This window comes from Bacillus rossius (assembly GCF_032445375.1).
Source record: "Bacillus rossius redtenbacheri isolate Brsri chromosome 9 unlocalized genomic scaffold, Brsri_v3 Brsri_v3_scf9_1, whole genome shotgun sequence".
NCBI classification, from domain to species: domain Eukaryota; kingdom Metazoa; phylum Arthropoda; class Insecta; order Phasmatodea; family Bacillidae; genus Bacillus; species Bacillus rossius.
In genome coordinates this window covers 21,697,909-21,722,575 of record NW_026962012.1, presented here as the reverse complement: position 1 = coordinate 21,722,575, position 24,667 = coordinate 21,697,909, and the positions used below count along the sequence as shown (strand labels likewise).

The 24,667-nt window shown below is 36.2% G+C and overlaps 1 protein-coding gene across 1 annotated transcript in view; it reads right to left on the bottom strand.

Annotated features, from left to right (window-relative positions):
• The window catches only part of LOC134542620 (nose resistant to fluoxetine protein 6-like), a 249,973-nt gene that overhangs the window by 165,391 nt on the left and 59,915 nt on the right, over nt 1–24,667 (bottom strand). The window contains exons 3-4 of the mRNA XM_063387020.1: nt 21,870–22,042; nt 14,040–14,185 (exon numbers count right to left, since the gene is read on the bottom strand). Coding sequence (XP_063243090.1) covers nt 14,040–14,185; nt 21,870–22,042 — 319 coding nt within the window. The remainder of the gene's footprint in view (nt 1–14,039; nt 14,186–21,869; nt 22,043–24,667) is intronic.

Genomic DNA, 24,667 nt, shown 5'->3' with positions numbered 1-24,667 from the left:
TCTTTGTTAAGCTTTGTGGATTTAAAAGATAAACATATGGACTTCAAAAGACTTTAAACATCATAAATTAATTTTTCCTTTTGTTTATATTAATATTGTGGTTAAGATTTATTATTGAGTTATTGCACTTAAGTGCAGGAAAGTGTAACATTTTAAGTTTCTCATCTCTATGTATTGTCATATCTATGGTCATCTTCATATTGGAAAGGAAAAGGTAGTACTTTCCTTTCTGTTTTTGTCAGCCATAATGTAGACATCAAAAATTTTTGTGCTCGTCACGTATCCATCGACATCCATGTCGAAAGTTGTGTATTTACTACCGCATTAGGTGAGTTTTACCGCCTTTTCCCCGGGAATCATTGTTTTATAATTATTTATGGGATAGTTTAATTTTTGTTGTTAAAAAACTTGTTTAGCGGTCTGGGAGTTGGCGACCTCTCGCTGCCCCATGCCTGAGGTGTGATCCATAAGCTTCGCCCATAACATCTGGGCACCCCAAGGCTTGTCCCGTGGTTCTACGGCGATGGGAGCCGCCAACAAATATCCCAGGAAAGTTTTCGACGACTAAATCCTAAGCATGCAGCATGGGTAGTTAACCTGTTTCGGCCGCGCGTATCTTCTTGCAATCTCATCGAATATTTTATCAAACTACCCCTTTGGCTTCGAAATCATTTTATTATTGAACTATATTTTAATACTTTCTGTATCTTAAATTTACAATAATCATTTTGAATATGTAACTAAATAATAATTTTTTTTTTGAAAGTGTAACTAAGTAATAATTTTTTTTTGAATATGTAACTAAGCAATCATTTTGTGGGGCCCCATTTTTGTTTTGACTGTACGAATACTCAATTAATACTCTTTATCGTGTTTTAAATAAATATGTTTTGTTATGGCTGACCCGATATCAGTGTGTATTTTATGTTGCATTTACCTAACCTTTTTTAATTAATTTCTTATCTATATAAATTATTAACAGGTTATCAACTTTTGTTCGGTACTTTTCCCAGTCGGCATATTTCCTCTCTACTCATTATTTATTCAATACAACAAAGTGCCGTGCCATTGAGCCTAAGGTCCTGGAGTCTTCCGTCGTGATTTGCCTTGGTGAGGTTTGGTAAACTGAGCCAAGAGTAGATAACGGCTCACTATCTATTGCCGAGTTTTCGTAATACAACTTCTAACTAAAATATGTAAAAATCATCACCATTGTCTGACAAAATGGAGAGTAAGAATAATGTCATGCCAGTAATCAGGCCAAGTTCGATCAAATAATGCAATTGAAATAAGTTGGAGCAAAATGTAGATGGAGCGGTTGGAGCACTTGGGGTAATTGGAACACTTGGAGCAATTTGAGCTGCTGGAGCTGTTGGATCAATTGGAGAAATTGGAGCATTGGTGCTCTTGGAAAAATTGGAGTTTTGGAGCACTTGGAGCTGTTGGAGAAGTTGGAGCACTTATAACAATTTGAGCACTTGGAACAGATGGTGCTGTTGAGGAAATTGGAGTATTTGGAGCACTTGGAGCAGTTGGAGCAGTTGGAGCATTTGGAGCACTTCGAGCAATTTGAGCACTTCGAGCAATTGGAGCATTGGAGCTCTTGTATTTTGGAGCTATTGGAGCTGTTGGAGAAATTTGAGCAATTGAGCATTGACTTTTGGAGCCAAACACAGTTGAGTACTTGGAGCATTTGGAGCTGTTGGAGCCAAAGTTGGATCCAGACTGTTGGAGGCAATGACATTTAGAGCCACAGGCTGTTGGGTACCTAGACGGTTAGAACCAACGAATTTTGTAGTCAATGGCATTTGAAGTTAAAGACTGTTGGAGCTAATGACTTTTGGAGCAAAAAACATTTGGAGCTAAATACTGTTCGAACCTAATTAAGTTGGAGGCCAAGACTTGATGAGTCATTGTATCATACCGTATCTTGCAACTGATCCTTTTCCTGCTATTTATTTTGGTTTGTTTTGTCTGTATTTAGGTCGATTGGTATCGTGTTTCGCATACATTTGGTCTAACATTGTACAAGACTGGTTGGAAGGTATTCTATTCTAAGTATTAAACAATAAGGCTTCTACGGTAAGCATAGCGAAAATGTATTTTTTTTTTCGTTTTACTTGTATCTTGTTTAGAGCTGTTTTTCGTAAATGGTAAACATAATTATATTTTATTTTAAGTTTAAGTTACTATTTCACCGACTATGAATCGAACCAAGGACGATAATTGATACAGTCAATATTTTTTTGGAATTTTCCCGAATTTATAGCGAAATAATGGCGGCCAAGATGGCTTTGGTAGTTTACTGACGGCTGGTAGATGAGAAATTTAAGCTGCTTTTAAGAATTTTTCATCAGGTTGTATTAAATGTGTGAATTTTAAATTAAAATTATTATTTTTTTATTGTCAAGTATGGAAATAAGGGAGGAATTTATATCTCTTTGAGGTATTTTACCATATTTAATTGGATAATGTTTACCTGAAATTACAATGTTCCCATTAGACAAGGTGCGAACCAAGGGCTATAAATCGCTCGAATCAATAATTTTATTAATAAGCGAATGTTTTTTATGAATTTTGCACATTTTTTAGGAATTTTTGGTCAATAATAAAGAATTTCATGTTTAAGGTCAAGGTCAAAGTCATGGCCTTGGTGGCTTAGGGCGGCTTGCTTTTAGGACTCTTAAGCCACTTTTATTAATTTGCGTTCTTTCAAAGGCAATGTCTGATTATGTGTTCTGAATTTTGAATTTTTGAATTTTTTATTTTGAGGAATAATAAGGGGAATTTTCACTCAAAATTATAATTTTTCTGGCGAAATAGGGAAATTTCTTGGAATTTTGAATAATTTTGAGTCATTTTAGAGGAATTTTGTGGAATTTTGTTTCCAAGATGGTATAATCATTACGATTGGCAAGCCACCCCACTAAAATCGTAGTCCAAAACATACTTTTATATACTACTTATTCATCTTTTTGTAATAATGCAGTATGTTATGGTTATGATTTCTAGTCCAGTTTATACCTTGAACATTAAAATCACTAATCACAAGCATGTTTGTATAGTTACTGAATTTTTATTCTAAGTATAATAGGTTGTCATCAAAGCCTGTGACAGATAATTGAGTCGAGTTGGGGAGCGGTGGCTACCTGAGAAACTTTTTCAACATGCCTGACAATTATGGTATGCTATACCATAATTATGGCAATGGTAAAAACAGATGTTATGCTAAATAAAGCTTTGTGAATACATCTAGACATATTCTTGCATATTTAATGTAGAATATGCCTATAATACCTATATACCTACATTTTATGTATTTAGTTTTTTGTTCCAGATTTATGCTAAACATATTATTAATGTATTATTATATGCATACTATATATTTTAATCGAACTAAATGTAACATTCACTGAGCTTGATTCTGCAAGTATGTTGTGCAGTTCTCCGGATTGCCATGAGTTCCGAAGGCTCTGTGTTCGCATCGTTGCACACTTTCCGCAGACCTGTTGGATCGTGTTTCGGATAACTACAGCTACAAACAAAATTTGGTCAAAAGGTTGCTGCATGAACAGTGAATAACATAATGAAGTTAATATAAGCAGAATAATAATGCAAGGTGAACAGATGGAAATAATATCAGATAAAGTATGAATGATGTATTGATTTATAGATTATTTATTTAGTGAATATAAGAAGATACAGCGCCAGTTATATAATACCCTCTAAGAAAATAAAAATGTGAAAATGATTATAAATTAATTACTCTAGCTAAGTTGGGTCTTAATTTGTACTTCACCGTAGTAAATAAAAATTAAAATTTTACGTTCGTAATTAATAAATTAATACACACGTTCCTTAACAGGATTCCTATTCGGGGTAATTAATTAATAATTACTATTATTTTTTAAAATAGCGGTTGCAAACTTTATAAGAATTGGTTGTGATATACGATTTCAATACATATATATAGACATACATAGTTCAGTATGCACATACATAATTAGACAACGAAAAATCAAAATGCTTGATAAGTGCAATTTCATATATTATAACAACCACATTATGCCTACCAATAAGAAGTGTATTGGTTAAGCTAAATAATAGGGATTATGTCAGGCACATTAGAAGATATAATAAAGTTCTGATGCAAAATAAACAGTATTCAAAGAATCCAGAAAATGTGTATAATTATAGATCAATTAGCAAAGTTACATACCTACTCAATTTCATCACTACAGATGTCTAAAGGTAGATCACGAAGTTTTGTAAGATAGTCCGAATTGAAAAGAACTCAATACAACACGAAAATTATTTTCCGAGACTTCTGGGAGAATTTGGAAAATAATTTTGATAATCAGTACACGTGGCGAAACTTAATACTCTCTGTAGCACATAGAATTCAAGGATCATTAGAATATTAGTCAATTGTATTGTAGACAATATTTACTTAAATAATACATATTGATGAAGCTAGTTCTTATATCTTTGTCCTATTAACTAAACAGTCGTGACTTTTAAGAAGTTATTAAGCATATTGAAGTTACACACTATGAATTTGCAGATACATCAACATTAAGTTCTGTGAATGGTGAATACTATCTGAATCAATAGTAGTATGTTTTGGTATGTCCGGGCACAGGCGCAGGCGCGTGGTGGTGGTGGTAGGGTCAATGACCGATTGCTCTGACGTCACGGCGGCCATCTTGGAATCAAAAATTCCTCAAAATTACTCAAAAATCACTCAAAATTACTCAAAAATTCCCGTTTTGGGGAAGAATTTCTCTTTTTATTCCACAAAAATTCAAAAATTAGGATTTCGAAAAATCTCAAAATTCATTTTGCCTTAGAAAGAACATAATGTCCAAATGGAGGCTTAAGCATCCATGACTACAGCCTCCGATAAGCCTCTGACGTCATCATGGATTATGTCATCATGTCATATGACATCACAGTTGCAAATACCGTTATGGTGGACATCTTGAAAAACTTTATATATTATCCGATTTTAATAAAAAAATTAAATTTATAAAAAAATTGAATTACTAAAATTATATTTAAAAAATATTTAAAACACATACATTTACGACATGGAGATCGGAGTCCTCGGTTCGAACCCGGTGAGGGCAAAAAAATGTATCCAATATGGCGGTCGTAAATTTAAGTGTATCGATGACTACATACTCAACCAAGATGGCGGGCATAACGAAACATACAACATTAATATATTCCAAGATGGCGACCGTTTCGATAAGTGCAACAGTGGTTTTTAAGTAATATTTTATTAAATTTATTAATTTTTTAATGATTTTTAAAAATTAATCAATTTAATAAAATATTATATAAAAACCACGATTGCACTTATCGAAACGGTCGCCATCTTGGACTATATTAATGTTGCATGTTTCGTTATGCCCGCCATCTTGGTTGAGTATGTAGTCATCGATACACTTAACTTTACGACCACCATATTGGATCATATTAATGTTGCATGTTTCTTTACGGCCGCCATCTTGAAAATCCATAGTATCAATGTTTGAAATTCCGAAAAAAATTCCAAAAAATAATAATTTTAAAATTGCCTATTTCAAATGTTTAGTTATTTAAACCATTTCGGTCTTCGGTTTGATTTCTGGCGAGAGTAAACCAGTAATTTATTAATGTATTTAAAAATTCTCAATAAAAAGTAATAAAAAAATCTTACACCACTCCAACCATTTTAAATTATGTCACCACTGTATCAATTATAATTAAGGACGCCATTTTGAAAATATTTATTTATTATCCGTTCTTAATAATAAAGTTCAAAATTCATCAACAAATTAACTTATTAGAATACTTATTGATTAGATTGATTCCCGTCCTTGGTTCGTAACCGGTAAGAGAAAAAAATATAAAACAACAGATCCTTCCTCCATGGAAGCTACCTAGACTGACCTCACACCACCAATACCAAGGTATATATCGTCAGCTGGTATGACGTCATGTCCGCCACCTTGTCTACGATCTCAGCTAATAACCAAGCCATAATACTTCATCAAAACATGCAGCATGATGATGACATAAAGGCTGGCCACATGGCATTTTCCCCTTCCTTTATTTAGTGTCGGCGGGGGGGGGGGGGGTGGCATTGACTAAGAGGAATAAGGACGAAGAGGGATCATAATGTGATGAATTTCCTACCAGACCAACCCCTTAACACTACCGACATAAGGAAAGTAATATTAGGAATGTGTTCACGAGAGATGATTTACATAGAAAATTAAATGGGAAAATGAATAAAATACTTCCAAGGATCTGGAAACCAACCTGACAACCTTTTTCAAGCAGAGTATTATGCTAGTTTTGGAGAAATTCCTCCAAATTGGAAATTTTATTTGAGAGGATGTGAAATATTATAAAACAGAGGAAATCATTTTGTGCAACTGTGAACATCTGTGTATTGAGATTATACATTCTGTATATAAAAAATGCTTATTGTAGAATAGACTTTACTGTCGAAGCAATTAGAACATCAGACAGTTAGCAGAGTGTTGCAAAGAGGGAAAACACCCTGTATTGGTTTACATGTGAACATGGAAACTAAACAGAAATGGCAGTTTCTCTCATCCTGACCAGCAGCAGCTTGGAACTTAGTTCCACCCCCTTTCTGCAGACTTAACTAAACGATGATGAGTGTGGAATGGCCATAGTCGACTTTAATATGTACCAATCCAACCAAAATATGGACGAGAGTAACCAATTTTTTTCTTTACCATAAAAAAAGAAAAGAAGTCGTAGGCAATGACTTTACCCACATGTAGTTATAAAAATACTTTATTTTGTAATGTACATAAAACCAAATTTACTACACCAAGTAACATATATGTTTATGGTAAATCCAAAAACTATGCATTTATTAATGTATAGAAATGCCAAAGTCGATTCACAGGTCAAAATCATTTAAGTTTTTACAACTTTAGGGACAGAACCATCAACATCCTTATATGTTGTAGGTATCACCTCCGCCTCTCCTTGACATTAATGAAGTATTCAAATGTGCATGGATTCAACATAAAATATGGATTTATAATAAAAGAATTAGTTTGGGATGAGGAGGTGTAGTCAACCAAACATTTAAGCCACTCTTCAAGTAGAAAAGATTCGCTATTAAGCTTTAAGAAAACCAATGCATTGTTGACAAAATTTTCAATCAATTGCATTGGCGATATAGACTGCATCCCTTTGCATCCCCCTCAACCTTGATGGTGGGACATTTGAAAGGTCCGATGATGGCTACAGGACCGCATAAAAGAGCACTTGTTGGGTAAATACCATAGGCAACCAGAGATTATAGTGCGCAAGCAATTCGAATATTGCTGCCTAAATTTGATAAATTACTTAAAATGTATACTCACCAGTATAGATGTTCATTACTGGTATTCTCAAAGCACAATGCATCTATTGAGGGCATGGCTGGTGGAACACCACACTGAAATGTCAACCATCTTAGATGAAACAACAGAGGTAATTTTGGAAGATATGTTGAAAGATGCTATCTTAGATAATGCTCCCATGGAATAAAATAATAACCATGCACATTTGGAGAAGGAATCTCATGTACAATTCACCCACTTGACCACACAATTTGTTAAAAGCCACCAACATTAAAAGAGTAGATAGTGTTTAAATGTCATTCGAATCAACTGCTCAGTATACAGAGGTGGCCCTTGGCTATCACCATGTTTATTATTGTTACGAACGCGAGCAGGATACGGAGCGCAGGCGCAAAACTAGTTGGCGGCCTTACACGGCCACTGATGTCACGTGGCCGCCGCAACATGTTACATGCCGCGCGCGCCTGGTAGATTACAAATGTCGCCACTTTACTCCCTCCTTCCCAACACTCCCCGCGCGGCGCTCTGCCTTTGACACGTTATCTGACACCTGACAGCTGCAGAGTTGCGCCAGCCGCCGACGCATGTCTCCAGAATTCTGCCGTCGGGTCGAAACGGAATGACAAGACTGGCCCCAGCTGCGCTCGTCACTTCTAGAAGTGGCGCCTGGGCCTATATAAGCCCAGGATGCTGGCCTCTGAGTTCAGTGAGGATTTGGAATTTTCCCGCGGCGAAGTTTCCGGGGCGATAGTGCCGCGGGTGTGGCGGAGCGGCTAAGTCCCTGGACGAAGGTTCCAGGGCAGAGAGTTCAGTGTTGAGGAGAGTTTTCCACGCGATAGAGCCGCGGGTGCGGCGGAGTTTCGGGGCGAGTGTCTGAGCGATAGTTCCATGGCGAGAGAGTCTGCGCGGTAGTGTTATTATTATTTATTAATTATTATTACAGGCAGAACAATAAATTAAACAATATCGAACCTATTACCAAACCATACATATATTAAAAGGCAAGCATATACATTGTTGGATTTCACCCACAGACAATACTATTTTTATTTTGAAGTTCATTAAGAGACATATAAAACAGAGGGACACCTGACCCCATTTCAGCATGAGAATAAAGCTGTGTTGCGAACCTATACCAATCGCATACCCATTTTCCATGTACGATACAGGAATTCAAGGACTTCAGTCTCCCCATTGAATAAGCTCTCTTCATCGAATGTTGTCCCGACACAAAATCTTTTCGCAGTGGTCTTTAAAGAAAAAGAGATATATTCGACCCATTACACATCTCGTAAAAGAAATTTGTGTCCACTGTTAGACCCTGGACCTAACCACTCTTCCATTGATGTTATTACCTGTAATGTTTACAACCAATGCTGTATTCATAAGACTTACAAACAAGCATTCAACATGCCTCCTATTTCAAACATGCATTCACCCAAGTCTATCGACAAGTCTCCAGTATCTCCTCCACCTCCAGTTATAAGCACAACTAGAGAGAAGTAAATGACAATATTGCATTCTTGACTCACACAGGGCATGAACCATTGAACTCAGTCATTCTGGACCAATGAGTGAAGATAATTGTTAGAACAGTTTCCCTCATCATACTCAAGACAAATTTATAGAACAGGATAAAAATTCTTGTGAAATTACTAAAATTCCACTAGGTACTGTTACAGCGTGTACAGATGTAGCAGTTACTTCCCTAACCCAGAGCTGCAGAGAGCCCGAAACATGGGTTATTTGAGATGAAATAATTCGCCTAGTATAAGTAGCACATAGTAAAAGTAATTCCAGGTAACCTGGGATGGAGCGAAAAGCAGCGAACAACAGATGATGTCACCACAGATCGGTGAGAGTATAAGCCCAAAGAGCTACCAGTGACAAGGGACAGTCCAACACCAGCACCAGGAGCGGTTGGCTACGACCTGGAGCGAGTGGAGGCTCTGTCCAAGCGAGTGCCGTAGGACAACAGCTCTCTGGGCGAGTACACAAGCGAGTGAGGTGACTCGCTGTTGGCATAGGTTCCACAGGCGAGTAGTGTGACTCACTGACCGACTCAGAGTGCCAAGCATGGTGACTCGTTGACCGATCCGGAGTGCCAAGCGAGTAAACTGACTCTCTGCTACCATTGGATCCATGTGCAAGTAAGTGTGACTCGCTGACCGATATGGACTGCCAAGCGAGTAAGTGGACTCGTGCACCAGATCGGAGTGGCGAGTGAGTAAGGTGACTGGCTACAGCCGTCCCCATTCAGAGCGAGTAATTAGACTCACTGACTGCATCAGAGTGTGAACCCAGTAGGGTGACTCGCAGACTCCAGCGGAGGGACGAGCAAGTGAGGAAACTCACTGACACCATCAGAGTGCAGGGCGAGTGGGGTGACTCTCTGGCTGATCAGAAGAGTCGCTGATTGCCGACTACCACTAGTGGAGCTGAAAGCCTTGATGAATGCGACAGGCTATTGGGCGACCAGTTGATTTGCCGAGTCCTGAAACCCACAGCAGATCTGCCACACTCGGAGTCGGGGATGGAGCTTGGAGCGCGAGTAAGTCACTTGCTACTCCTCTTCACATAAGGAGGTGAGTATTAACTGTACTAGCGATGCAAGAAGATGAACTATTATACATACTCGCGCCTCAGCTTGTGACAATCATAGCTTTTGCTTAATGCCATAATTTTCATAATGCCCATAGTTTTTTTCAAAATTTATAGTTTGTTTATTATTTTGTTACTATGTTTAGGCTTGGTGTCGAGTACTGCGAAAGGATGATTCAGCTACTGCCAGGTTGTAAACGACCGAAATCCCTGTTATTGTTTCATTTTTCGGTAATTTAGCTATTTGAAAGAGATGTTTTTAGTTTGCTTGTCCCTCTGTATTTTTCCAAGTTTGTTGGTTAACATCCCAATAAAAAGTGTGCCACTCTGATAGGTATTGTTTGTAATTGTGTTAAGAAACTGGTTTGTGATGTACTAAGATATTCAAAAATGTCATTTATAGGAACCGCCTGGACTCAGGATCTAACCAAGGCTATGATGTTAATTTTGCTGAACGACCTCGAGGTAGACGGGTTAGATGCCTAGATGGTTACCCTTGAGCAACTGAGATAAAACGCCCATCAGTGTGCCAGCAAAAATTACACAGATACAGATGATTCAGGTGAACGGAAAAACACTTCAGTTAATATTACTCCAGTTGCCAAGAAACATGTACAGTCTCCTCTTTTTAAATAATTACCATTTCTGAAAGACGTGTTGCCTGAAAATATAGTGTATTTTCTAAAATTTGTAGGCAAGTTAGGCTCATTGAATGGGGTTAACCAGGAATATCTGCACTCTGGTTTGCTGTTGCACATACCGAGTGAGCTCCGGGAAATTCTTATTTAAGGCCCTGGTAAACAACTCATAATGAGACAAAGTCAAAGAGAAACTATTAGAGACTACTGGAAACAGTCGACTAAGGAAATTTCCAGGTAGGAAAATTTTGTGTCGTAAACAGAATAGGTTAGAGTCAGCTGTGAAATATTTTGGGGACATAAATAAATACATACCTCTGATAGGTTTACATTATTCTGAAAAAGGAATTTGTTAAAATGGTAGTCAATAATCTGCAACCCTTGATGAAGGCGTAATGTTAAGTAAGTAATCTGCAGAGTCTCTGTCAATTAGTTAAAGTCATTGTGAAGGTTTTTACAAGGGTTTAATACAGATGATTTCAGAAACCACAAAAATACAATAAAAAAAATTGGTAATGATACTGGGAAAATATAAGATTTCCCGGCTTATAGCCAACGTAAGTGCTTCATATGCAGGCAAAGCTATCACATAGATATGAAATGCTATTATCGGTGCGATCAGGCTAAGCGGACGACTATCAAAACATGTGATTCTGACGAGAAACAAGAAAGCCATGTATTTGATAGTGATAAGAATAAGTTTCCGCATGGAAATAATCTGGTGGTATTTTTTGTTATGAATGTGGTGAGCCTGAAATCGTCCGCACTTATAATTACAATTTAGTGGGGAATAACAAAAAAAAGTGGAAAGTTTACCTTAAGTAAACATGAATATATGGCGGAACCTGGTTAAGGCACTGATTGACATGGGGTCTACAGCAACACTAATGAAACAATTGTGTTGCAATGATTTGTTATGGTAAATCCGAAAGGGACTATGAAAGTGTCAGCTTTGCTAATTGTAGATTAGTTATGTGCAGGACTCAAGTATAAACAGAATTCAAACTTATTCATTTCTGCTGGAAATTAAATTTTCTGTTCTCACCTTCGACGTAATTAGAGGCACAGATTTCTTTAGACACACCAGAGCCAAAGTTTAAAAACATTCAAACAATTTAAAATTTAGATACAGTGACCACATTGTCGGTTTGGAAACTGGAAATATAGATACCTACACGTTTCCTAGAGGTATTACAAGGAGAATTTTATAATGTTATTGCCCCAATAATCGGGTTATGTAAGGATGGTGGTTACAAATTACCTCTAAATCGAACAAATGTCAATAAACACATAGAGCGGTTATTAGCACAGGGGATTATTAGTCCATCGGAGAGTAAGTACGTCAGTCCATTTTTTTGTAGAAAAATGGAATAAAACGGGAAATTTTAGGCTAGTAGTTGACCAAAATGAACACATGCTAGTAAACCCACTTCCTTTAGTTGCAATGTTATTCAGAGGGTCTGGAAGGGAAAAAAATTAAATCAGATTAATTTTTTACCAGACGCACTACCAATGTACACTACATCTGGATACGAAGCATTCCTTGGCTTACGTAACTCCAAGGGAAGTATGGGAATGGAATCACAATCCTTTTAAAGTATGTTTTGAAGTGAAAATTCTCTGTTGATCATTGGAAAAAGTGTTGAGACTTTTTTTTAGAGAGTTTGTTGTTAATTGCCTCGATGACATCATCATATATAGACAGTCATGTGGACCACATGAGGGCAGAGTAAAAGACTTTTGTGAAGCGGGTCTGCCATTGACGTGGGCGCAGGACGATGCAATAGTTTTAGGTTTTATCATAAAAAATGTGAAAATCTTTTCGGACACTGAGAGGAATCGACCCATAGAAAATATTCCTAAGCAGAAAAAGTTTTCAGTTATCCGAATATTTTTGGTTATTGTTAGGTAATATTTCATATTCATAACGGGGCTGTCTGACAATATGGCTCCTCTATATCATTTAAACAGCTAAGGAGAATTATTCTTCTAGGGGCCTCAACAACAAGAGGACTTTGACTGTTAGAGAGGCTTTTAGCTGTCCACGCATTCAACAGATATTTTGAGCCGGCAGCGGGCTCCTCTGCCATCAAGATTTGAACTCCACACTTAGAACAATGCAGTTCACTCAGCGATGTGTGTCCTCCCCTCCCTTCTCCCTCATTTACAAACACCCCTTCTGCGCACTCTGTCATGCCAGTTGTAATCATGGTAGGAGCGATTTGGGTCTAACTTCTACAATCGATCCCCGTAGTGGCTTCATGCTACCTAGCTGAAACGATTGTAGGTACTTTAGTTGTCTGCATTAGGGGAGTGTGCCATGGAAGTGTTAACTGTTTCATGGAGCTTGATGATGTTTGGAAAATTAAACTTTCACAACAGCTCCTTTGAAAATTATGTTTCGGCTTTCATGTCCCGACTTTGTTTTTCTTGAATTTTACTTGGTTGGACCCGATTATAAGTTGCGTTTATAATGCTTGTTTATTGATCAGGACTTCTTCAGGCCTCTGCTTCAGAGCTCTTGACTAACTTATTTTGAGGATTTGTAAATCCTCTGGTTAGGCTTGAGTAATCACAGGCATTTTGCTGCATCTACATGCAAGAGGCACCTTTTAACTTTAATGTAAATAGTGTGTCACTACTCTTTCTTTAATAGGCTACTAATTCTGCTAAACTATCAAATATTCCCAAAAGTTTTTATACAACCAAAATATGTAGATGTTCGTGTATACGAAACTAACGTCTATCTTGACAAAAAAATATGCGATTCTATGATCGGGGGCCTCTCAGTGAAATTAATAAAATTTTTGATGCTATATCTCGAGTTGTAGAATCTGATTAAAACTTGAATGTGAAAAACTAATGAAATGTTTATAGTATTGTATTGATGTTAAAGTTTTTGAACAATATTTCAAACAAATTGACACTATCTTAACAAGTAATATTTGAATAGTGGGTAACAAACAAATATATCAAATTCTAAAACTAGACAATTAAAATAATTCTCAGCATCCAAAATATGGTTGAGACTTAAGGGGAAAATCTCATGTGTGTGAAGTTATGTTAATATCAGTTGATCTCTAAACATGCAAACACTAATATGAAAACCTATGAGTCAACTAAATATTAAACAATGCACTCGAACTAAATTCTGCTCCGCCTCGTCACTCTCACCTGATGACTGAGGGGAACGAGTGGATCTTTCAGTTCCAAAAGGTAAACAATGATTTCGTCTAGGCGTTAGTTTCTCTGTTTTTTTTTTTTACTTTTGGTTATTTGTCATAATATAGAATTACAGCATGTGATTTAATTAACAGAAAGCATAAACAACGTGGTATTGAGATTAAATTAAGACAATAATGGGCTCGAGATTACATTAATACAAGAATGGGCTTGAGATTACATTAAGCAAGTAGGTTGTTACCTGGCTTGTGTGCAGTGCTGTCGCCTCCTCGCGGCTTCTCTGCGGTCTCTTCTGACTGGTTCCCTCGACCAGGGCTGAGCTGTCGGCTGAGCTGTTCGTATGTGGACCCGACGAGCATCAGTAGCACGAGTGCTATGAACACGCCACTGCAACACACGTGAACCTGTGTATGTTACTTCCTGCGGCCCAGGATAGAGAATGATTGTCATGCTACTGCAACAAATGTGCAACGAAATTCTTACAGGCACATTTCTATAAATCTTCCTTTCTTTTGAGAAATATTTATTGCCCTTGGCGTTAAATACACCAATATTTTTAAAAGTCTTGCATTTTTTTAATGTCCTAGTTCTTGACTTTTATAACCATCCGTTATTTTTAGCGCCAATTTTTTGAAAGTGAAAACAGATTTAATTAGATAAGTATTTTAACGATTTCCAGTATTCTTAACCAAGCATATACATAAAATAAAAATTAATTTTTAATAAAATCCAGTTACAGAAAAAATTCAAGTCTGTAATTGTATAACTCTAAATACTTGGGATTGTAAATTTTTGATGCTGATTATTGGTGATAATTCTTTTATCTCTTGTCTCTGATAAATTCGTTTGTACCTTGTTTTCACTAGATTGGATAGAATTGAAAACGCTTGTATTTAATGGAAATATATTTATGACTTTCATGATTCCATTTTATTTGCTTTTAATTACATGCATATTAAAATAAGGTGATAATTTGTGAAACATTAGCAAAGTCGTTTTTAAGTTATATTAAAACAAAGTAGTTTCTGAATAAATAGGTTTTGTTAGGACCTACGAAATTGAAGAAAAAAGGGTATTTGCTATTTTTTTCGGTAAAAATATAATAAAAACCTTCTTTATATAATGAAGGCAAATCATGTATTAATATAACACGTTTTTACTAATTCAGCTAGTGAAATGTTCAAAATAATTACCATATTATTTTCAGCTGAAAAAAAAATCAAATTCGACATCATTTATGTAAATAGTTTCCAAAATATCTCCAGGTTTAATAAAATGCGCAAAAAGTAATTGCAATAACAATATAAAAACGATATTTAAACGATTAAATACTAAACACAGGTGGGAGTGTTCAAAGTTTAGCAATCAAACATAATTTCCAAATTTTCTTTAATGCGTTTAATAATATGATTTTTCTGTACTTCGAAAACCTATCTAATTCTCTACCCTTTAGATGCACTATTGAAAAAAGTCACATAAAATGTTGGTACCTTGTTATATTTATTAGGATAAAATTAAATATGAATCACCTTCATATTTAGTAGCGTCTGGGAAAGCAGGTACGACTGTAAAACAAAACTTCCAAATGTTCACAATTTAACATTCAATTATCAAAAATTCAAAATATAAACATTAATTGGTTCTAAATATTGAAATGAGTATAGTCCTTGTGACATTATTTTGTTTGTAAAATCGTGGTATCCTGTGCATTTCCTGAGGATCTGCGGACCCGGCAAAGAACCATGCCACTGAGCTTGGTTGCATTAGGTCATGCTACTTGTGCGCTACGGGTGCACGGATCATCGCTAGTGTCGCTTAGTTAAGCGTGGTGCTAGTCTGGGAGGTGACCGCTAGGGGCGCCACCAGATGTTGGAGTGTTGCATCCAGATACTAGAGAGCATAACGTCCTATTCTCGACGAAGGGGTGAAGCCCAAAGGGGAGTGGGACTTCAGTGTACTACACATACCAATATGGCGGCCATTTGTCTACAAATGTATAAGCTGTACCTGTATTGGAGGTTAAAATGGAGAAAAATGTCAACTCACTAACTCAGATCATTATATTGGTATTATGAAGATTGGTTTTGGAATTTTAATATTAACAAGTAATATATTTATCAAATTTTTCTTGAGCAGTTTAATTACAGTCGTTAATAAACGCAGGCTAGAGCATCTGATGCAAATATAAACAAACCTCTACCATATTGGTATGTAAAATCAGAAAACAAAGGGGAAAACGGCTCTACGTCTGACGGCTAATGCTCCATCTGTATCCTCTCCTAATCTCTGGTTGCATCAAGTTTGTCGCTAGATGGAGCGGGGGAGACTGCAGTTTCGCGCTGGGCTGGGATATGTAGCGAGCGATAATCACAAGCGTGTTTGTACAGTGCCAGTGTGTGGAACTATCGGACACCGAAGATCGTCGTGACACTCATTTGGCCTGTGACACTCATTTGGCCTGTGGCAAATTTAAATACTACTAAATGTTCGTGTCAAATATTGCTTGTGGTGAGATGCTACGCCCAGGGTATTGCTTGTGGTGAGATGCTTCGCCTAGGATATGTGGCTAACAGGCTTTGTTAAATCATCTTACGTCGGTGTAATAATTATTCATATTAGTGTAAGGGGGAGTAGTAAAGAAAAATTTTGAGCCCTGATATGTTTTGGTAAATAATGTGCAAATGGTTATTACTGTAAAAATACGGCGATGCAGTTTGCAATAGTTTATGTGAGCGGTAAGAAGTCCAGGGATAGCAAAAAATTTCAAGCTACAACTTGTGTATAGTGTGCATGTTAAAAACCTCGTGAATCTGTTTGGCTTGGGTGTTTGCAGACGTCGGCAAACTATTAGTCGACATGTTGATGTAGTCTTTGGCTTCGCCAGGTACCTGTCATTCTGGAATTTTAAATACTGTAGACGTGCATTTTGTTTATAAAATGTTCATACATATTCTAGCAACAAAATATGAAAAGCGTGATTAGTCTGTCCATGTACTGCGCCGATGTGAAAAGCCTCACAGTTGAAATGGAATATTACTCCTCTTTAAAGAAAACATATATATGCGTTCGAGAGAAGACAACAATAGTGCAGTGGAATCAGCCTAGTCGAAGTCGAGCGGGTTATTTCCTGTAGCCGCTATTTATGCTTCAAAAATGTTTTAAGTGTATTTAATTATAGTTATATTTTATGAATTATGAAAAACATATCCCCCTTATATAAGTTTTGAGACGATAAGTAACATGTTTTATGTACATTAAGTTTTAATATTTATTATTTTTGAATATTTTAGATATAAGTGAATATAACTATTAAGCAGATTAAGAATGAAAAAAAGGCATAAGGAGATTTTGTGAATGGTGTTACTTTTTCTTCTTTATTTCATTGCCTATTATTGGATATTATGGTTAGCAGTTATCACGCAGGTTACATAAATGAACAAATTTGTCCTGTGTATGCTACAAATGGGAAATTAGTATGGTTAAGCTTTGAAATTCGGGTACCTGTGTACAAGCAATCAGATTCAGTGAAGATTTTTCAACTAAATGATTTCAAATTTATTCAAAAACAATTTATTTTAAATTTTTTATTGAGCTTCAAGAAATTTAAGATAATTGCATAATATGTGTGATAGCTTTCTAAATTTTGGTAGTCAATCCTTATTAATATTACACTTTGGTTTTTATTTAGGATTTTTAATTTTTATCCGTTTAAAATCCATACACTTAGTATACTGTATATGTATGTAGATTTACTGAGTTATTATTAGTCTTCATTGTACTGCATTTATTTTTAAGTTTTTGGAAGAGTAATCCACGTATATCTGTTCAATGAGTTTTTTTTAATAGGGATATAATACATTTGTATTTCTGTTTATTAATTATTTTAAATTTTTTATGACTTGAATCTAAATGCTATAACATTCTTAGTAAAATAAATTTATCTACTCTACTAGGGAAACTGTACAGGCAATGCTATTTTGCTAGGGTTAAGATTAATTTAAGGTTGGGTATTATATAATTATTTTTATTTTGCTTTCAGCATGCCTACTACTTGAGTTCAAAGCTTGTCTAAAACAAAAATGCAAACCACTCTTCGGTTTGATGGTTTTACAGTAGAAATAACCAAAGTTATTTACACCCTGAGAAAAATGTTTTATATCCTATATTAAGTTATTGATTATAATTTATTATTTAATTTTCATTCATTATTTAAGGAAACAAACCTGAGGATTGGGAGCTGCAAGGCAAGGAGAGTCATAATTGGGAAGTGCCGGTTTCAAGTTTCCATTAACTTCGTCAACCTTTCAGAGCTTACCAATGCTTAAATCATATGAACCAATGGAACTACTGAAGTTTATAGTGTCAGTAAATAGCGTAAAAAGAAGTGTGATACTGACACCAGGTGTAGACCTAATTGAATGATATTAAGATGTATAGGAGTAGCATTATAAGCATTATTGGATGAATTGGTGAATGGAGAGAACTTGGCAGTAATTTAGCAGTGCTTATGGATTCTTTTGTGGGAGCCAAAATTTGCAATCAACTTATGTGAAACATTTCCAAAGGTTAAGAGAGCTCATGGTGGAGTTAATTCAAGATGTTATAGAGTCAGCTGCTGCGTTGGGCATTGAGTGGCCGAGCAGTGTTTGTTTATTTAGAGATTGGGAATATGGCAAGAATGTGATTTTTTGCCAATTACTTAAAATATGAAGGAATGAAAATGGAGAGTACAGCTCGATAATCTGGATTACACTTGTCATCAGTATGCTAAGCTAAAGCATCGAAGCACACTCTCCCCCAAGTAAGTAGCTGAGCATAATTATAGCAAGATACCTAAAATGGTGGTAAAAAATATCGTAGTAAATTGACCGGCCTTAAATGTGGTGAAACAGGTCACATTGCTCCTAAATGTCGAAATCAGGTAGCAGATAACCGTGCATGTAACATCTGCGGTAATAACAGTCATACTGCTAGAGCATGAAGAGCTGCTTATAAAAGTGAGATAGTTCAGGCAATACGGTTGAAAATACCGCATGTGGAGAGCAAATAGCAGTGATTAAACATATGAGACCAGGAAAGAAACCAAGAAGCTTTTGGGTGTAAATTTACATTGGGAACATTACAAAGGGTGCTAGGAATGAGTCAGAGTTTTGTCAGTTCATTAGTGAAAGACAAAGAAGTATTAAAAAGTCTCCAAGTATGGTTTTGTTGGGTACGGAATAGCCTCACCCTTTGCTATGTTTATGGGGAACTCTCCTGCCTGTTTGAATCATCAGACAAGCAGATGTAAATTGATTGACCTGAAGAGCTGGTTACTTTGGATATAGCTCATAGATTTATGGCCAATAACTTTAATAAGGATCTTGTAGACTGTAATATGCTAAAGGAGATATAGATGTGTGCAACCAGATAACTTAACAAAGTTTCAATTTGTATCTAGGAAATTAACTCTTGCCTATAATGGTTAGTTCAGAGTGCAATCATTATTAACACCAGTGACTGTAAATCTTGTAGATCCTGAGAAGGAACATGATGCGAGGAAAGTGCACATGTCAGTTTCTAAGAAAATCATTCTATCCTAAAAAAATGTATGTAATGGAACTGATCAGGTCCCATCTGGGAGGCATGTGTTTGAGTGTCCTTGAGCTTCTTTTGGGGTTTAAATGTTTTGTTAGGTGGAACAGTTTGGGGTTTTATTGTTTTCGAATTTGCTGTTTTGGAAGTTTTTGTAATATTTAAGTTAGTGTGCTGACCATTTGTGCGATTGACAAAATCCGAGCTATTAGGTTTCTTAATTTCTTTAGACAAAAATTGGGGGGAGGGTTGTTTAGGTGTGGAAACTGTGACGAGGCTAGAATTTCCTTACATTGTTTTATTCGTAAAATGGTAAAATACTGTGTATTTTGTTTAGGTCTGTAGACTTTGTTGAGGATAATGCCACAGCACTGCATAGTTTGCTTAGTTTCGTTAGTTTATGTTAGATAGTGCTGTACCTGTATGAGATCGGTGATAAAGTCGTTTAGTTTCTGCATGGGCAGAAGGTACACGAGGAGTCAGGCGCGAGTAAGGCATGGCACTAGTATGAGAGGTGGCCGTTAGGGGCGCCACCAGATGATGGTGTGTTGGATCTAGAGGGAGTGTGGAGATTCTGTCGAGTTTCGAACATGGTTGGTTGATATGTAGCGAGCGAGTGTCGCTTTAGAAAGCACGCGCAAGTTCAGACTGTGCCAGTATGTGGAATTGTCAGACAGCGCAGACGTAATCAAGCAAAAAAATATTAAAGACAATAACAAATAAAAATACATTCTCATTTAAAGCCCAAAAACATTTAGACTTTGAAATTTTAAAATTTTTTTCTATCAATGGCTACTAAAAAATATAGGTAAGGTGGGGCTATTTGAATCATTTAAAGTTTAAAGCTTAATAATAATTCAACATTGTATCCGATCAAATACAAAAAAATACTTACAAAAATGTTACAATTTTTTCATCATATGAAATCAACTTCCAAATTTTTAGTAAAGTCATGTCGTGGTAAAAAATTATTAACTACAGCACTACTCCAACATGACCATCCAAAAATCGTGGGGTTATTTGGACTGCACAATTTGTTCCCTAATAGTGCACGTATTAACACAATAATAAAGTCTAAAACAGTTCTCAAAATCATCAAACACATTTACCACAAAGAAATTGTTTGTTTTTTTTTTTTTCCCCCATAAGCACCAACACAAATTTCATGGAACCATATGCAGCACTCTTGGCAACTTATCCAGTCACCTTTACTCTGTGACTTTTCTTCCAAATATCTAACACCACAGAAGCCACATGGTGTATTTTCTTCATCTGATGTTTCTGACAAAATTTCTTCGGAGCTCGTTGAGCTCTCACTTTGTTTCCTCATTCTGCGCTGTCGCTTCTGTTTTCTATGAAACTGTTCGATAAAACTTGGCTTGTTTCTTGTCTATGCTGATTTATTAAAAAATAATTTATTTTTCGTTTTGTTTTTTCAATGTGTTCCGGAGATGTTATATGACACGCTCATCCCTTTGCTCCGGTCAATTTTTTTTTCCCTTTTTCTGGTGTTGGTAGTACTACAGAAAAGGATGTGGTTGCAATTGAAGATTATTGGTTTTCATAATTTTGTTGCGCAGATAAATTGGCTGACGAAGTTGGCATTTCTGATGATTCCTCATTTTGTAATTCAGTTCCATTGTCATGGTCGCTAGGAAGTGTATTGTCAAAAATTGCTGAAGGCAATATAAACATAAACGAAGGAAAAATCCAGTGTGATTCAAATAGCCCCGCCAGAAATGGTTCAAATAGCCCCACGGGATACAAATTTCAAAACTTCAAATAGTTCCGAAACCAAGCAACAGATGTCGCTAGATGTCATATAGAAGGACGAAGTGGTCTTTGCAGACCGCTATACAAACACAACATGCACAGAGTTTCATTTATTTTTCCCGTAAGATCTTAAATAACGAACATCGGAAACTACATCAATGCCATTTCTTCACAGGAAATACTTACCACACAAATTTTGAATTGATATCACATGAGATACATTACAGATATTTAGTTAAACCTTCTAGCACTTCCATTTACAACTTCACTCACAAGCTCTCACGCTGTAAATGGCTTCTTAGCTAAAAAAAAAAAAAAAATTGGTGTTTTTTTTCTTTTTCTTATTTTGATACAAATAGCTCCGTGGCCCAAATAGCCCCACCCTACCCTACCATTTTCCTTGTGTAACTGTCTTAAAATTAATGCAGATTTAAATTATAGTAAAAAATGTTAGTTTTTTTAATTTTAAATATATTTAACATTTTCAAAATATTTTTTTTTAGAATTGGTACTTCTAATTTAAGAATGTATTATATTTTCTTAAAATAGTGATATATACCAAATATGTTTTGAGGACATGTAAGAAATCCAAATTACATCTCTAGCTGCCAACTGATTCTGTGCAGTTACATGCTGGTAACCTCAAAGACCTGGTGTTGTGATGGACTTCAATGATAGCATAACGCCACAATGTGTACATCTACGAGGCACGAGGCAGTGCTACCTGAGGATGTGGAACTTGTAGTCGGCCAGAAGCGAGTAAGTGCCTGGCACCGCTCGAACCTGCAGCACCCTCAAGGACCGAGACGAGTCCTGGCCTGAAGACTGCAGGAGACTAGAGATGTCCTGGGAAGAGCAGGTCCTTGGCAGGCAAACTCCCAGCAGCACCACGCGACTCTGCACACAAGGTAGGCCCTATCTGTAACATCTTCTCTACCACAGCTCAGCTCATCCCTTCATTTGTTTAATACTTCCCTTTAATATTTGCCTGAGTTAGAAGACCTCGTGTTTTATTGGTAATAAGATTGCTATTAGTTATTTACTTTTTAATTCAGGTCAAATTTAATTCAAGTTACGGAAGCCATATTCTCAATTGAAGTACATAATAGGGCATCAGGTCACAGGCACCAGGCGGTGAAGCAGTGGAGCCGACCACCATCTTGGATTGTGAAGTCACAACGGCCATCTTGGATGACCTTGCCCTTGAACTTTGACCTTAACCTTCAAAATTTGTCCACAATTTGCCAAAATTTGCCCAAATCCACCAAAATTTCCAGTTTTTTTAGAAAACAATTCCACCAAAAAAACTAAAAAAAAATTAAAAATTAAAAATATCTCTATTTAGAGGAAAAATTCTCGTTTTCTTCCTCAAAAATTCAAAAATTAGGATTTCGAAAAACCTCAAAACACTTTTGCCTTAGAAATAACACAAAATCCTAAAATAAGCTTAAGCAACTATGACTCCATGACAGACTCCAACATCCATCACAGACTCCCATGAGCGTCTGACGTCATCTAGGATTATGACGTAACCATTGCAATTTACGTTATGGCTGCCATATTGAAATAGTTTATATATTATCCGATTTTAAAGGAAACAATTTTAAAATTTATAAAAAATTTAATTAGTCAAATTTTAATAAAAAAAATGATTTTAAAAACTCACTTACGTATTGGAGCTCAGAGTCGTCTGTTCAAACCCGGTGAGGGTAAAAAAATAAAAAATGGCGACCGATCCTTTCTCCACGGAAGCCGCCGGCAGACTGACCTCCCACCACTTATGTCAAGGTATATATATCGTCCGCTAGTATGCCGTCATATCCGCCATCATGAAAACCCGTAATTTCAATGCTAGAAAATCCGGAAAGGTTTTTTAAATTTATAAAAAAATAATAAAATTTTAATAAAAAATCTTTAATAAACACCATAGCACATATCGTTACGGCCGCCAACTAGGATTCTATAACTGTGGCATGTTGCGTTACACCTGCCAACTTGGATGAGTATGAAGCCATCGTTACACTTTACGTTATGGCTGCCATATTGGATTCTAGATCGTTGCACTTTTCGTTACGGTCACAATATTGAAAAACTGTAATTTTTTATTATATAACTTTGAAAAAATTTCAAAATTTACAATAAAGTTTTAATTAAATTTTAATAAAATAATATTAAAAAACGCACCTACAACTTGAAGTCCTCAGTTCGAACCTGGTAAGAGAATAAAATATAAAAAATTGTCGTCAGATCCTTCCTCCACAGAAGCCACCGGCAGACTAACCTCCCACCACCAATGCCAAGGTTTATATCATCAGATAGTATGAAATAATTTCCGCCATCTTGTTTTCTTCTGCTAGAAAATGAAACAATATGCTCGTTTAAGTTTTACCCGCTAGAGTGCAGTAATAATTTATTATTACTGTGGCACCCGCCATCTTGACATTTGGATGCCATCTTGGAAATTCGTAATTATTTAGCTAGAAAATCGGGAAAGATTCCAATATTCACCAAACGATTTTGCAATAAATTTACTGAATGATTCGATGAGTTCATGTCCTTGATTCGATCCCCGGACGACTATTTAATATAGCATCTTCTTAACATATTAGTGACAGGTTCGAGCAAATAAAACACAACAAGCTATTTTACAAAATAAAATTTACTACATAATTTATATTATACGACAGGAACTCTTACCTAAGTTAACAATCACACAATTACTTAATCCTGCATCGACATGAAATGACTAATTCTAGGCTCCAATCGGTTTATACTAGAGAGATCAACAAGAACATTCACTGACATAGTCCTACTCCTCTTGACAGAGTTTATGGACACCGTGTTTATCATTTTGCTTCACATCATCAAAACTATAGATCACGTCAACCGAAGTCTTGAATGCACACTTTTTCACTTTGTCATCGAACAGATATGGCTTTCAGTCCAGCCACATGTTATATTTTATAGGATCGTTTGTTGCTTCGTCATCAGTAAGCTGATTTCTAATATTGTGCCTGATATGGCCAAGGAAAGTACAAATGACTTTGGCTCCAAAGCTCCAACAGCTCCAAGCTCCAATTGCTCCAAGAGCTTCAAAGCTCCAAAGCTCCAAAGCTAAAATTGCTCCAAATGCTCCATCAGCTCCAAAAGCTCCAACAGCTCCAAAGTTCCAAAGCTCCAACTGCTCCAAAGCACTAGTATTGCTCAAGAGCTCCAATGTTCCAATTGCTCCAAGTGCTCCAATTTCTCGAAGTGCTCCATCTGCTACATATACATTTGGCTTCAACTCATTTCAGTTACATTTTTTGATCGAACTTGTCATGATTACTTGTATGACTTTATTAGTCTACATTTTGTCTGTCAATGGAGATGATTTTAACATCTTTAAGTTATAAGTTTTATTTAGAAATCAGATTTTGAGAAATTATATAATCCGTTTTCAAAATAAAAAAGTATTTTTCAATTTTATTAACAAGCGTTTAATTTAAGTCATTATTGTATGTAGCCGGCTTCTCTCAGTTC